This window comes from Grammomys surdaster, unplaced genomic scaffold (genome assembly GCF_004785775.1).
Source record: "Grammomys surdaster isolate TR1022 unplaced genomic scaffold, NIH_TR_1.0 125688, whole genome shotgun sequence".
Classification (NCBI taxonomy): Eukaryota; Metazoa; Chordata; class Mammalia; order Rodentia; family Muridae; genus Grammomys; species Grammomys surdaster.
In genome coordinates this window covers 686861-701809 of record NW_021620524.1, presented here as the reverse complement: position 1 = coordinate 701809, position 14949 = coordinate 686861, and the positions used below count along the sequence as shown (strand labels likewise).

General features: G+C 49.6%; 2 protein-coding genes across 15 annotated transcripts in view; one reads left to right on the top strand and one right to left on the bottom strand.

Moving 5' to 3' along the window:
* Hexd (hexosaminidase D) overlaps window positions 1–8212 on the top strand; it is an 18334-nt gene extending 10122 nt beyond the window's left edge. For 6 of the 10 annotated variants that reach the window (XM_028787952.1, XM_028787954.1, XM_028787955.1 and 3 more), the window contains 9 exons: window positions 593–757; window positions 2611–2794; window positions 3630–3701; window positions 4083–4278; window positions 5496–5578; window positions 6685–6763; window positions 6838–6939; window positions 7050–7139; window positions 7757–8212. In XM_028787952.1, the coding sequence (XP_028643785.1) occupies window positions 593–757; window positions 2611–2794; window positions 3630–3701; window positions 4083–4278; window positions 5496–5578; window positions 6685–6763; window positions 6838–6939; window positions 7050–7139; window positions 7757–7964 (1179 nt within the window). In that variant the 3' untranslated portion in view covers window positions 7965–8212. Of the gene's footprint in view, window positions 1–592; window positions 758–2610; window positions 2795–3629; window positions 3702–4082; window positions 4279–5495; window positions 5579–6684; window positions 6764–6837; window positions 6940–7017; window positions 7140–7756 lie in introns of all 10 variants that reach the window. The other 4 variants (XM_028787959.1, XM_028787958.1, XM_028787961.1 and 1 more) reach the window with 4 other exon arrangements.
* Window positions 8132–14949, bottom strand: LOC114639219 (cytochrome b-245 chaperone 1). Of its 5 annotated transcripts, none has more exons than XM_028787967.1 (8): window positions 14869–14949; window positions 13985–14136; window positions 12893–12934; window positions 12391–12464; window positions 11408–11504; window positions 10149–10293; window positions 9685–9824; window positions 8132–9230 (listed from the first exon to the last, which is right to left on the bottom strand). In XM_028787967.1, the coding sequence occupies exons 2-7, from the start codon at window positions 14067–14069 to the stop codon at window positions 9704–9706; spliced, it is 564 nt and encodes a 187-aa protein (XP_028643800.1). In that variant the 5' UTR covers window positions 14070–14136; window positions 14869–14949; the 3' UTR covers window positions 8132–9230; window positions 9685–9703. The 5 variants fall into 5 exon arrangements, with proteins under 5 accessions (XP_028643800.1, XP_028643801.1, XP_028643797.1 ...); XM_028787968.1 differs by having other exon boundaries at window positions 8132–9062; XM_028787964.1 differs by having other exon boundaries at window positions 8132–9824.

Below are 14949 nucleotides of genomic sequence, written 5' to 3'. Positions count from 1 at the left end.
TTTAAAGGGGGAGAAAAAGACTGGAGTGGCTGGAGCTGTTAAGAGCAGTGCTGTTCTTCCAGAGAACCCAAAACAGATTCTCAGCACCTACAAGTCAGCTCAGAACAGCCAGTTCTAAGGGATTGAATCCCCCCAGTCTGGCCTCTGGGCATGAGACACATGTTGTACACAGACCCCTAACCCTAACAAGCTGAACACCCATATAAGTAAAAAGACGAAGCTGGAGATCTAGCTCTGGAAAATAACTTACTTGGCATGTGCAAAATTCCGGGTTAGAGTACCAACACCACAGAGAGAGGAGTGGAGTGTGGGGGGAGAGGGAGAGAGAAAAAGGGAGAAGAGAAGGGAGAAGGAGGGGAGGGAAGAGGGCTGCTGAGGAACCAGCTAGAGGGTTCAGAGCCCAGCTCAGGCAGAGTCAGAAGCTCTGAAGCTGATCTCTGCTGCAGACATCTGGAAGAGTCGGGAGCAATCTGTGAGGGCCACCCAGCTGGCCCTCAGGCACCCTGAGGAAAGCAGCATAAGCTTGGAGTGCTTGAAAAGGAAGTGCAAGGGACCAGGACACTTAAGCACCAGCTTCTGTCTCTGTCCTCAGTTTGTGCTAAAGCATGCAGTGTTTGCGCATCTCCGTGAAGTGGCTCACTTCCCCAACACTCTGAACCCTCATGAGGCTGAGTCCCTGACCTTGGTACAAGCCATGATCGACCAGATTCTGGAGCTACACAGGGATGTCCGGTGGCTCCACATCGGCTGCGATGAGGTGAGTGCCTGTGATCTCAAGTCTGCAGCTGTTCATTTCAGTCATGTGCCACATCACGCCTTCTTTCTTTTCTTTTTTTTATTTATGTATTTTTATATTTACATATTTACTTATGTGTAGGGGTATTTTGCCTGCATGTATGCCTATGTACAGTTGGTGTGAGGTGACATGCAGCACCCACAGGGGCCAGAAGAGAGTGTCAGGATGACCTGGGACTGCAGTTACAGGCGGGTGTGGGCCACCTCATGAGTGCTGAGAATCAAATCTGCATCCTCTAGAAGAACTTCTAGTGCTCTTAGCCACTGAGTAATCTCTCCAGCCCCCTCATTGGTTTTTTTTTTTTTTTGGTTTAATTTAATTTAAAACATTTTGAGCTATAGTCTTATTACATCACCCAGGGTGGTTTGAACTCTTGATCCTCTGTCTCATCCTGCCAAACACTAGAATTATAGGCATGTATCATGATGCCAGGCCCTGTGGATTCTTTTAAATAGAGAAACAGTCTGAATACTAAAGAATAAAGACAGGGACTGCCAAGGAGATAGGCCTATTTAGGGGATGACATCTCTAGAGAGGACTGTTAGCTGGCATAGGGCAATCCTGCAGAGCCCAAGTAAGGTATCCTGTACACCAGATGATATCATCCAGGGGTCAGGCTTCTTTACCTCCTCCTACAGGAACAGAGCCAACCCTAGCCATGAGCAAAAACATGCCCTTTCAGACAGTTGTAGCCAATTGAGGTGATGACAGGAAAAGGTGTTGTTATACTTGGATCTTGGAGCACTGTTTGGGAGAAGTGTTCCTCCAGGGTATCTGTGGTAAGTCTTCTTACCTAGCCCACCTAAGGGCTAGCCTCTACTCCTCTGCTTCTCCGGCTTGATTCCAGATATGTGGGCAGGGCTGAGGTAGGCTTTGAGACAAAGGCTTCTTCTGCCTGGGTTTGTAGACATTCCATGAGGTTTCTGTTTTTAAAAGTAGGTTAGAGCTGGATATGGTGGATTCCCAGCACTTGGAGGATTGTGAAGAGAATTATCACAAACTTGAGACCAGCCTGGGCTACATAATGAGTTCTAGGTCATCTTGGGCCATGGTATCTCAAAATAAGGAAATTTGAAAGTAAGATGTGATTATACACACCTGTAACCCCGCAGATTTTATAGCATAGGGAATTACAAGCCTGCCTAGGCAACATGAAATCCTGGGGGGGAGGGGGCTGCTGGAGTGGTGACTCAGCAGTTATGATCATTGACTACTCTTCCAGAGGACCTGGGTTCAATTCCCAGCACCCACATGGCAGCTCACAACTGTATAACTTCAGTTTCTGGGTATCTGACACCTTCACACAGACATATATGCAGGCAAAATATCAATGCATATAAAGTAAATAAAGTAAAAAAGGAAGAGGAATAATAATACCATCTATAATCTTGTGTGAAACCCTGTCTCAGAAAAAAAGTTGTGTGTGTGTGTGTGTGTGTGTTTGTGTATTTCACAGATAGAATTACACTACATGTTGCCTTCTGTGTCTAGCCTCACTGCCATTATGAGTGCAGGACAAGGCTCATCAGCATTGTCACATGTCAGGGATAGCCATGGCACAGTGGGTCACATATCCACCCACTCACTCCTCAGTGAGTTAGCAAGGTCGCCCTGCCTCTTAATGATCTGAGCAGAGCTTCTTTGAACCCAAGAGGCCCTAAGTGAACTCAGTGTAAGAAGGGCAGTCTTCCTGAGGAGCCTAAGCCCCTTTCCAGTCTCTGTTCTTGCAGTCACCGAAAGAGTCAGGGGAGATGTGAACCCTGTAGTCCTAAGGATGGCACCGGATGCAATCCCACCCTGTTTCTTCCTCCTAGGTCTACTACTTGGGTGAGGGGGAGACCTCAAAACAGTGGCTACAGCAGGAACAGAACAGCCATGCGAAACTGTGCCTGACCCACATGCAGGCGGTAGCCAGCCATGTGCTGACCCAGCACCCTGGTGTAACACCCTTGGTGTGGGATGACATGCTACGGGACATCCCTCAGGAACAGCTGAAAGGTTGGCAGGGCCTGTGTGGATGGGGGTTACACGTGGCTGCCCATGACCTCAAGTTCCAGAGGCCTGAGAAGTGCGCTCTTAACATATACTCTAGTGAAAGTGCTGGGTCCTGTCCTTCCCTTCAAGTCACTGTAAGGCCTTGCAGGAGTGTGGACAGAAATTGGTGTGGCTGCTGACAGGCCCAGAGGGCCATTGCCATGTCCAGTGCTTCTGATAGCTTTAGTCCCATGTATACTCTGTGGCCAGCCTTGAAGATGCCAGGGCCAAAAGTTTACACTGGCCCAAAGCCTGGAGATGAAAGCTGATGGGTACCTTCCCCAGCCTGGAAGATTTCCACTTAAACAAATCATGTAACTCCACTGAACCCTGAGGTTCAGTGCAGAGATTCAGGGCCAGCTGTACCCATGTTCTGTGAGGCTAGTATATGTTTTATGTTAATGAGTTAGAGATGTGCTCCAGTGCCCCGAGGCTGCAAGGCAGGCAGCTTGAGGAAGAGCTTAGAAATCCCTCCTCACAAAAGCAGGCAGCTACAGACATCATTTGTAGCTCTGATGTTTATGGCCAAAGGCCTAGCACAGCTGCAGTCTGTACTTAGAACCCAACTAGACCTGAGAAGATGATTTATGTTTGACATAACTTTAACATAAAAGGAATGTGCCAGAGATGAGCACATGACTGTAATCTCAGTACTTATGAGGCTGAGATAAGAGGACTGGAGCTCAAGTCCAGTCTGGGCAGCAGAGCAAGACCCCTATATCAAAACAAATGTGTCTAAGAAGCAGGGGTGTTGACCTGAGTGGTCCTTTCCACACTCATTGCCTTGCTCTGTTGACAGCATCTGGGGTGCCTCAACTGGTGGAGCCTGTGCTCTGGGACTATGGAGCTGACCTGGATGTCCATGGCAAAAGTCAGTACGGATTGCTCGCAATACATTCCTCATGGTACATGTACCTGCATGACTGTCTCCCAGTCCTCCATAACCCTGTAACCTGAACTATTCAGCCTGGAAATCTGGGTACCACCTTAGCGTAGCTGACCAGCGTGGGGCAGAAAGGCCATACAGAGACTCCTGTCCTGGCATGGTATCCCCTGCTGGCTCCAGATCATCCCAGGTCCTTTCCAGCTCTTCCTGAAGTGTTTATTCCTGAGTGATAAGCTAGAGGCTTATTGTGGGAATGGTTGGTGTCTCCTCTCTGCTAGAATAGGCATGGCTCTCAGCTGCTCTGGTTAGGCTGTGTTTCCAGGGCCTCTCTGTGAGAGCTGCTCTTCTGCTTGCTTTCTTGCCTAGTCTTCCTGATAGGAAAGTACCAGGAGTGTGGCTTTCAGAGGATGTGGGCTGCCAGTGCCTTCAAGGGGGCCACAGGGGCTAGTCAGTCTCTGCCCCCTGTTGAGCACCACATCAGAAACCATGAGCTGTGGCTGCAGGTGGCAGGCAGTGGGCCAGTGGATACTCTACAAGGAATCATCCTGACTGGCTGGCAGAGGTAAGCTCTCAGAGGCTTGGGGTAGGAAGTGGGAAGTTCCTATTATCTATCATGGTAGCTTGTCTAGTGTTGGTCTTGCCTCTTCCCAAATCATGTTCTCCATGCCTCTCTCTTTGCCTCATTTACTCTTCTGGGGAGACAATTGAGTGGTCGAACCACAAGCATACAGCCTCTGTGGTCTGAGTCACAAGTGATACTGTGTGTCTCATGTTTAGCAGGGCATGAAGATTAGTCCCAGTTCTTTTAGGATGTCATACACTTTATGAAAGAGGATGAACCTGGTCTTTGGTTCTGTCCAAGTCCTAGTGTCAGATTTCAGCCTTTGAGCTGGACTGGTCAAAGCTGTCAACTCCACCAGGAAGAGCTATAAAGATGTCTCCCTGGGGCCTTCACAGGTCCCAAAATGTGACTGGAGAGCAGAGTTCTCAGCCAGCTGAGCCTGTCTAGTGTGATCGCTGGAGTTGCTCATAATTTCAGTAGATGTCCCCCGGTTGGCTTCAGAGATGATTCTAGATGGCTCGTGAGGACTTACCAAGCATTTGCCATTCCAGTAGAGTATATAGAGATGTGAGTTAAACCAAGACTTTCACAGAGAGTAAAGCCCTTTCTATGCATTGGATGGTAGCTAGTGACTCACAGAGGTAAAGGAAAACTGATGGGAGTGATGTAATCACTGGCCCTCCTGTCAGCCTCCATCTGCCTCACTTGAGGAGCATCTCTCTAGCCCCTTATGGCTGAAGAAACAGAGGCCAGGCCAGGTGGAGGGACTGCCCAGCACTGGAGAAATCAGATGCCCACTCTAACCTGGGGCCTTGTGGAAAAGCATGAGGTGGATAGATGGGACACAGGCCACAGAAAAGGCCTCTGGGAGGCAGACTAGTACAGGAAAGGGGTAATAAAGGCTTTACAGAAGCTGTACATCAAGCATGGAATAGTACTGGCTCTAGGGACTGCGGAGTGTGCCCAAATGCTCAGAGCCCGTTTCCCCTATACAGGCTCCTCCCCAGGGCATCATAGCAAACCTAATCCAAAATCCCCATGACATGAAACCCACTTTGGACATCCTGAGCCAGGTAATGGCATACACCAGGCTGCCCATGGTGGTTCCTAGTCTAGGAATCCCTCAAAACATAAAAAAAGACACCCCAAATCAGGCATCCTCATCAGGCTGAAATGGTTGAGGGCTGTAGAGCTGAATAGTCTTCTTCTGGACATAGGTACGACCACTTCTCTGTGCTGTGTGAGCTGCTCCCCGTGGGAATCCCATCCCTGGCTGCCTGTCTACAGTCACTTGTACATGGTATGTCCCAGCTGACACTTCTAGCCCTCCTACCTACTCTTAGCCAGACAGGAAGAAAGGAACCATTGCTGATTTCCCCTGGTCATTGTCCTGCTCTGTCTAGACTGTTGTCCTTCACAGGGATGAAGAAGGCTCTTGTTTCTAGTCTGCCCACTTGCTTAAATGCCACTGGTCCAGGACTGCCAGTTCCTCATCCTGAGCCTCGAGTAGTTTGGGAATTTAGAAGGGACACGTCCCCCAGATTCAGAGAACATACATAAGAAATTCATGATTCGGGTGCAGATGCAGATTCTCTTTGCTGTTTAAGTGTTCTGAGGACTCTGCAGAACTGGGCGCCCCACTGCTACAGGAGCCTGATATCAGTGCTCCCACACCCAGTGCTCCCACATCCAGGTGACCCGAGGAAACAACCGGCTGCAGAAAACAGGCATGGGCACTGCTCAGAGCGAGTGTAGGCCATGCAGCCTTAGTCAAATGAACCATGTCCATGTAAACTACAAGACTATGTAGGAGTTTACAGCACTTAGAAGATGTCCACATGTAAAGAAGGCCCAACAGTCAGGCTCTGTGGCCTGGGGGAAAGATGGAAAAGTGGTCTTACTTTAGCTTATTTCCACCACCACCCCTGCAGTTGTTCATTGTAAAATGTCCAGAATGTGTAGAAAAACAGGAAGTAATAATCACAAACAGCCGCTAACTGATGTTAGCGGTTTTGGCTTTAGCCCTTCCTGGTTTTGAGGAGTGATTATGCTGGGACCCAGACCCCTCAGTGCAGGGCCAGGAACCGTCTGTCAATGGCTTCCTGAGACAGCTTTTTGTGCTGACTTGGAGGTATGTCTGCCCTGGTCTCACACCCTGTTTCAGGTGCTCTAAAATATTCCGCCTTTGATTAAGCCTGGACACTTGCACATGAACTGTGTGGTGAGGCCAGGGGCTCCTGCAGATTGTGCTGCTACCTACAATGATCTATAACAAATATCTTTTACATATTCAATGAAAAGCAACCAGCTGGCCTGGCTGGGACTCCCCAAGATGCTGTGCCTTTTGCCCATAGCACCCAAAGGTCAGGGGTCTCCCTGACCACTTCTGCCTGTGGACGGTTTCAGGAGGCTTTGCTGAGGATGTTAGGCTGAGAGTGGAACGCTTCCTTGGGGTTTCAAGCCTGGAAATAACGGATACTGTAAGGTAATCCCACGATCCCTGACATTCCCCCACCCCTCCCTCTGGGGACCACTGTTCTTAGTGTGACTCTCTGGCAGCGAGGGAGCTGGCTCCTTCCCTGGCAGTGACATCCATGCCCTCGTCACTCAAATTAGTCTCCACCTGCGCAGCTCTGTGGATACACTTCTGGAAAGGAATAGGTAAGCAGCTCCCACATGTCTCCTGCCATTGTTCTTTACAAAGGCTTTTCTAGAAAGACTTCTAAAAATTTCTACCAGGTTTCCACTGAGACTGTCTGGATTTGCTCCAGGTATGTCACTGGCTGGTTCAGCCCCTACCATCGCAGGCGGAAGCTCGTTCACCCAGTTATGGTCCAGCACATACAGCCGGAGGCACTCAGGTAGCCACCATCATAGCTTCCCAGGTGTTCAGCCCTGGAACACCTTGTCCCCTTCACGAACACACAGTAGTAATGACTATGGTTATCAGTATGAAGGCAAGACAAGCTCTCCAGGTCTTGTAGCTATATATCTTGAATGAACTGATAGGCTACTTCTTAGTAGCACTTCCCCTAATATTAGCAAGACTCTAAGTGGTTCCTGGCCTAATCAACCACATGCCCAGGCTGATCCAAAGTTCATCTTTGGAATCAGGCTACCTGGGGTCCATGCTGGCCCCGTCATTTCCTGGTACAACCTGGTAAAGTGTCCTGTGGCTGGAGTCCCAGGCTGCCTGCACTGTCCTTTCCTGGTTTAAGACTCTAAGCTAAGCTAATAAGTGTAACATGTATAACATGCTGCCAGTAGCATGACCTGTTCACGGTTGTGAAAAAAAACTGCCAGGCAGTGGTGTGCTTTTGATTGTTAAAATGTGACCAGTCATTCATTTATTTATCCCAATGTTAAACAGAGGCATGGAATAGTACTGGCACTAGGGACTAAGGAGATGGGAGTAGCTATGTAAATTTGAACCTTAGCAGGAACACTCAAGTCAAATCCTGGGTGCTGTCTCCCTCAGCCTTCTGAACAGGTGGAACCAGCTTGTGCAGCAGTTGGAGGCAGCCCTGCAGATGGCCTTCTACCCGGACGCCATAGAGGAGTGGATGGAGGAGAATGTGTTCCCAAGTACACAGCGACTGCAGGCTCTGCTGCAGGACCTGGGGGAGGCGGCAGCCCAACAGCCACCACCCACCAGCTCAGGCTGGGACACAGGTCAGAACCCCTGAGGGGATGGTACCCTGTATATCAGCCTGGACAACACCAAGATTTCTGTCTCAGTGACCCAGCCATGTGGGGCCTGTGCTCTTCCTGCTGAGCCCTGGACACCTGTGCAGACAGGCCCTCCAACTGTATAAACAGTAACCTTGGGCAAAGCAGAAAACACAAAGGCACATTTGCAATTTGCATGTAGAGCTTTATTACTTCTGAAATAAAAAGACCAGTAGAAGTGGAAGTCCCACCAACAGAAACTTCAGCCAACCTTTTACCACCACAAAGAATTTCATGCCTTCACCCAGGAATGAGTCTCAGCACTGGGCAATATCAGAAGGGGATAAGACAGCACCTAAGAGACAGACTCCTTCCTTTCTTGTCTAAAGTACCTTAAGAGTCTGTACGCAACAAGCCAAAAACCAACAAGCTATATTTCACATTTCACCTAGGGAGAAAAATCTCTAACTTAACTATTTAAAAAGGTCAGTTTGGCATGTTCAAGGGACCATGTCTCCAAATCGGGACTAGTGGCAGTCACTCAGAAGACCTGGTCAGAGTTCTTGCCTAACTACTCTGCTCAGCCTAGGGACAGCGGCCTCAAGGCTGCCTTAACTTCTGTGCCTGTATAACCTTCAGTCTCCCAGTTCTACCTGACGAGGTATGAGTCTGCAGCTTTGAGGAGCTGTATGTAGCCCAGAGATCCACAGCTTTTAGGCCTAGAGGCCACGCTGGGAACTTAGTAAACAATGTACTTTTGAGGGACTTGAGTCCACTCAGAAGGAAACCAGAAGGGCAGAAAAGGACCATTAGTGGTTGGTACCAATTTTATTAGAAGAGGCCACGGCCCAGACTGGCCTTGGAACATTCTTCCCGCCTCACTTCTGAACACTAGGATTTATAGCGCTGTGCCTCTACATGCCTACTTTCCTCAGGTGTTTTCCAGGCTTGAAAGGCTAAGATTCAGTTTCTGTAAAGGAGCTCCCAGGTCTTAAAGGCTGCAGGATGCCAAAAGTGAGCTTCTCTCCACCAGCAGCTTCTTTCCATGCTGGACTGGGAGAGCCTTCCATTCCTGACAGCTGTGCTCCGACACCCTGGGATCTCAGACAAGTGGCCTAAGAAGGAACGGGGTAGTCAGCAGCACTCTGATTTCTCTGAGAGTTCTGTGGCCAGGCATCCAGCATCCAGAGTTGCCTTCAGGGAAGCCCCTGACCACCAAGAGTGTCCATCTTGAGGGATGGTGAGGGACAGTAGACATCAGTGTGCACAGGAGTGGGTCCTTCCTACATGAATGTGAGTGTCTCACTCTCACTGTGAAGTGGAGTCTTGCCTACAGTAGCCTGGGGTGGCAAGGCGTCTTGAAGGCAGTCACTAGGCTTATGCTGAAGAAAGCTTGGCATCTGATGCTTCAGACTGCCCTTGTGTAAGCTTATCCAGACCAGGCTGTGCTGCCCAACCCACAGCTGCAGTATAACTCTGGGGAAGGCACTAATATCTGAGACCTTGCCCTCCCCCTAGATGTAGCATCCACCCCCTACATCCTGATAAATGCAACCTTTCTGAATTGTGGAAGAGGTCTAGCCCATGGTTCTGCAAAGTGTAGAAGCACAAACAAGCAAAAGGCAGGTGGTCCATAGTAGAACTCCCCAACGAACCATAGGCAGGTGCCCAAGATCTGCCTGTACCCTTATAATTAGCAAGTCGGTTGGAGACGTATCAGAAGTGGGTGACATTTACCAGCAGCCATTCCACAGTGTCAGCTCTGGCCACCAGGGATGTCAGGTTCACTGTCGCTGCTTTGTGACCGTTCTGAGGGGCTCTCCAGGCGATGCAGCTCCAAGAAGCTAGTGATGAGTTTGGCAATGGCTTCCACATCACTAGGCCATCATCAAGAAAGCAAGTCACCTTGGCAAAGGGTGCAGTTCCAAACACACCACAAAAGACCCACACTGTCTCATCCCCCAGATACACCTACAACACCCCCAGGGGGTCCCAAATGGGCCCAATATCGCTGGCCTCAGTCCTATTCTCCCCAGACTCCCAATCCTGTTCTGATGCCTCCCCTACCAAAGCTATGGCAGAGCTGCTCCTAAGCACGCACATCCTAAGCACAGCCCCATACCCTGTCTACAACGTTTAACCTCTCCATTGCCCTGAAAAACACTAAGGGATATCCCAGTCTTGCTCTATACTACCCTTACCTGCGTCGGCCCATGATTGCACTCTGTGTGAGGGGATGGGAGAAGCCAGTTGCAAACCGGAGCACCACCATGTAGCCCTTGCCAAAGTAACGGACCTTCTCCTCCTCCACATTCACGTCCTGGATGTCTTTCAGCAGGACTACCACTGGGGACAGAAGGGTTTGCTGATGAGCAGTCACCCTATGCTCTCACCCTATGCTTGCTGAGCAGCAGGAGTAGCATTAGTGACAAAAGCATTGCTAGTCCACATCCTGTACCATGGACCCAGAATAACTTCTGGATAAAGCTACACAGGAGAGCCATTACAGCTGCAGTTTCAGGCAGATGCTGGCTTCCCTGAGCAGCCCCACAACAGGGATCACTAAGCCCAAGCTGCCATCTTTGTGATATCCTTTTTGCCTGACTTTACCTTAGGCTGGAAAACCTGTCTGGCTCCAGTAGGGTAGTCCTGCCAGTTAGTTCTGTGCACAGAAAAACCATTGCTTAACTAATGCATGGCTGATACTGCTTTCCCAAGAGCTACTGGAAAACTCTCTGTGTGAGAGAGAGCCACTATCCCATCTCACTGTCACAGTAACATGGGGGATGACCATGTGGCTTGGATCCTGTGGGACCTGGCTCTCAGATGCTCGAGGGCTCCCAACAAGCAGCCTAGGGGGAAGTTCAGCCAGTGCACTAACTCACACCCCACAAACCAGCTCTGGTCTTCATCTGTGCCACATTCAGCTGTTTACTGCCAGCACTCCACACAAGTTAGAGGCCTGGATGCCTTGGGACCTACCTCTTCATGTTAAAAGACCACTGAGGGGCCTGTGCACACACATGGTTTACTTTCATGTTTGCAATGGACAATAGCTGGACTGGATACATAGGGAAGAGACCTATGAGAACATGCTACAACTAGGCTACCTCCCAAGCCCAGAAGTTCAAGGGTTGTGGGGTTCCTCTGACCATCTCACTGCAGGGCTAGCAGAGCAGACAATCAAGAAAGGCCAAGTGGTTCCTGAAGACTAGGATGGCTCCCTGTTAGTCTACCTGGCACAGTAACCTGTCACTCTCACTCAACCTAGGAGAGCTGCCAAGGAATTTCCATCCTTCCTAACAGGCTGAGTCCTGAAGTATGCAAATTATCTGCCTGGATTCATCCCTGCAAGCCAGGATAAGTCTGGGAACCCTCATTCCTTGAGCAGTTGAACTTGGACCCAAGCCACCCAGGCCTCACCAAACCTTCACCAAGCTGTAGGTCCCCCACGTCTTACCTTGATCATGGCCTGCTCTGAGAAGAGTCAGCAGCTTCTTGTAGAGGCTGAATGTTTTTAAGATGACCTTCCCAGTGCTCTTGTTGAAAATGGCCTCCTGCAAACCAATGTATACTAACCACACAGAGAACTCCAGGGAGAGGGCTAAGCTGATGCTGAGGTTATCAGCCCCACCCACACTGGTACAAATATTCATTTCCCCAATGGGAACCCAAAGCCTTCAGGACTCTTCCAAAGCCAACTTCTTTGCCTGACCTCTTATACTCCCAAGTAAGGGGCACATGAGAGAAAGCAGATAGAGTGGGTGCCCTTTTCTCTTTACAGGAGAACAAGACCAGGCTGGGGAATCTAGCCCAGTGGTAGAGCCCAGCAGGTATGAGGCCCCAGGTTCAACCCTAAGTACCTGGTAAATAAAAGGACAGGATGGTAATGAGGCCATTAAGCAAAAAAGCAGAAGCCCAGGTTAGGCAGCTTCAAGAATTCTGAGAAGTCCAAGACTAAGGGAAGGGGACTTCCCCAAAAGGTACCACCTGACTTTCCCCAGGCCCAGATTTCTGTCAGCTATTGTAGATGTACAGTGAGGGAATGGGTCGACAGGAAGCCCCCAACCTGTGAACTTCAAAGTCTAACTGAGTTAGTTAGCAGAATGTTCTCAGAGGTCCCTGCCCTGTGTTACCAGCCCAGCCAAGAGACAATACAGATTTGTTGCAACAACCCCAGGGGGGAAAAAAAGAACTGTGAGTGTGGTGTTTTATGCCCATCAGAACGCTGAGGCAGTAGGCTTACTTTTGCGTTTGAGGCAAGCCTGCAACAAAACAAAACACAGTACACAGAACCTTGGTGAAACCGTTGTGAGTAGCTTCTAGAAAAGGCCAGAGATCTTTACAAGCAAAGTCAAGGGAAGGGCTGAGTCCAGATAACCCAATGCTTCTGAACTGGGGCAGGTGCTTCCAAATGGGAAGGGTACTACTGTACCATCTTACCTCCCAGTCCTCCAAGTTCTGTACAGCCACAAACAGGCAGCCCGTGACATAGAAGAGCTTCCAGCCCAGACTATCTGCAAGCAAAGTATATCAGCTCATTAGTGATAGGAGCCAAGATATGTGTCCATAGGTGGTCCTTCCCAGCCCAGCCTTTCTTTTGGCTCAGGTTAGAGGCTTAGGCAATGTGCTTCTGTCACCAGAGACATGTGCATCCCAAACTCTGCCTAATTCCATCTAGGAGATGGGTAGATCTATACAGCCTTGTCATGGAGATGGGACACATCCTCCCTGTAGCAAGGTGGAAGGCAAAGGCTAAAGAGTTTTCCAGGAGGACTTTGTAACACAGGGAGAGACTCAAGATACAAAACATGGGTTCGGATCATCTCCCATACAAGGCAAGGTAGAGGCTACCCCAAAGCCACACACACCAAGACTGCTCACAGATGCTTTTTGTTCATTACCAAGTGGAAGGAAGCTGATGGGGAGAGAGAGCATACTTTACCTCCACTGTAATAGGCAGCAGCCAGGCCAGTGGATAATATTCCTGTAGAGAAAGGAGAGAGTACCTTGTTAACTAGCCAAGGGAAGTCCCATTTCTTCACCGTGCTATAGCTGCCAGCAAGCAGGACAGCTTGTTCAGGGGCAGCAGGTAGAGGCTACCTATTATAGAGCTGGTGAAACAGCTAAAAAGTTTGTTTCAAAATGGAGGACAAGGGGACTGGAAAGAGAACTTATTGGTTAAGAGTATATACTACTTTTGCAGAGGACCCAGTTCAGTACTCAGCACCCATGTCAGGCCATTCACAACCTCCTGTAACTTCAGCTCCAGGAGACCTAATGCTCTCCTGGACTCCACAGGCACCTATACACACCTGCATAAACCCCCTCCCCCATATAGATACACACATAATTTAAAAATAAAATTAAATAAAAAAGCAGGATATGCTGTCATAGCATTCACCAGACTTGTCTGCAAACAAATGAAAAATGCACAAATGACCCTGATGTAGGTATTTCCTACATGGGATAAGGGATGAAGACTATGTAGAGAATTCTAACACAACACAGCATAACACACAGAAGGGGCATGTGTTTATCTTAAGGACAGACTACAGAGATGCTACTGAAGCCACAGCTAGTGCCTCACCTCAGACTCTGTACAGCCCAGCCAACACAAGTGCAGCTGTCCCTGTGATACAAGAGCCTTCTGATAGGCAGTGATGGAGAAAGAGTACAAGAGACTGAGTGCACTTATGAAGAGGTCCGAGACCGGGAAGAGGAAAAATGGGAACCCACAATCACCTGTCACATGGAAGGAAAACTATTGTGACATCAAAGAAAGCAGATAGGCTGGGAGTGCATCTCAGTGTTAAAGAAGTGTGCCCAGCATGCAAGGCTGGGAGGGTATCTCAATGTTAAGAGTGTGCCTAGTGTGCAAAGGGGTCCTGCATGCCATCTGAAAGAAAAGGCACACTGAGGGTTAGTGAAACATGCTTTATCAAGGCCTTGTATTGAGGAGAACCTCTAACAGAACACAAAGAAGCTGTTTATGTCGCTTTTTAGATTTGTGTGGGGAAAAACTGGGAAGCCTTACCGACCAGCAGGGACCAAGACCGGATGCCTGGAGCCCTCTTCAGATGGAGGCGGGTGCTGGTGCGTGTCTCCACCTGCATATACATCCCTGGAACCTGGGCTCCACTGCACAGCCGACCAGGCTTGGAAAAACACAGCTGAAGCCTGCAACCACTGCACATAGGCAGCACGTCATCAGTCCAGTCAGGAGGCCAGGGGAAGGTCCACAGCTGACCCTGAATTCCTTTCTCTTATGAGCCCGCCTCAACTCACAATTATGTATGGGCATGGGGATACACAGCTCACAAATTCAGTGTTGGTCTGGTCTCACTTCCAAGACCTAGTCTTGTGAATCCTTTTCTTGACTGAACCCTCATCTTTAAGTTCCATTAGTAAGCCCCCCCCCGCCCCGCCCCACCCTGAGACACACACACAAAACTCAGGCTTCCGGCACCTTACCCGAATCGTCCAGAAACAACTCTTCCCACCAAGAACGGGAAGTGAAAGTACCATCGTGCATGAGTCTCTACAGTCACAAGCTGTCAGATCCCTGTTACTAACTCCAGACTACCTAACAATGGCCCAAATGGATCCGAATTAATGGGACACTGCGGCAGGACCTCTGGAGATTAACACCCAAAGCCCCAGTTCTGAGTGGCTCCTTGGATGCCCAGGGGCAATCAAGCTTCGTACCCTACATCCTCAAGAATACTAGTTAGGCACACAACTTGCCTCCCTCTGGCTTCAGTTACCAAAAAGCTCCACTAGCGGCCCGTTCCGCTAGCTCCTCTGGAGGAGTGCACACGCCCGGTTTGCTCTATCCGCCTTGCGCCCAACCCAGATCCGCAAGCGATGACCCGCACAGGGCACGGCGAGTCAGAACCCGGAAAGATGCAGTACACGCACCTATGCCGGCACCGAGGGACGTGTTCGAGAATTAGTGGGCGACAACAGCCCCTCGAACTTCCGGACTTCTGTTCCGCGGAC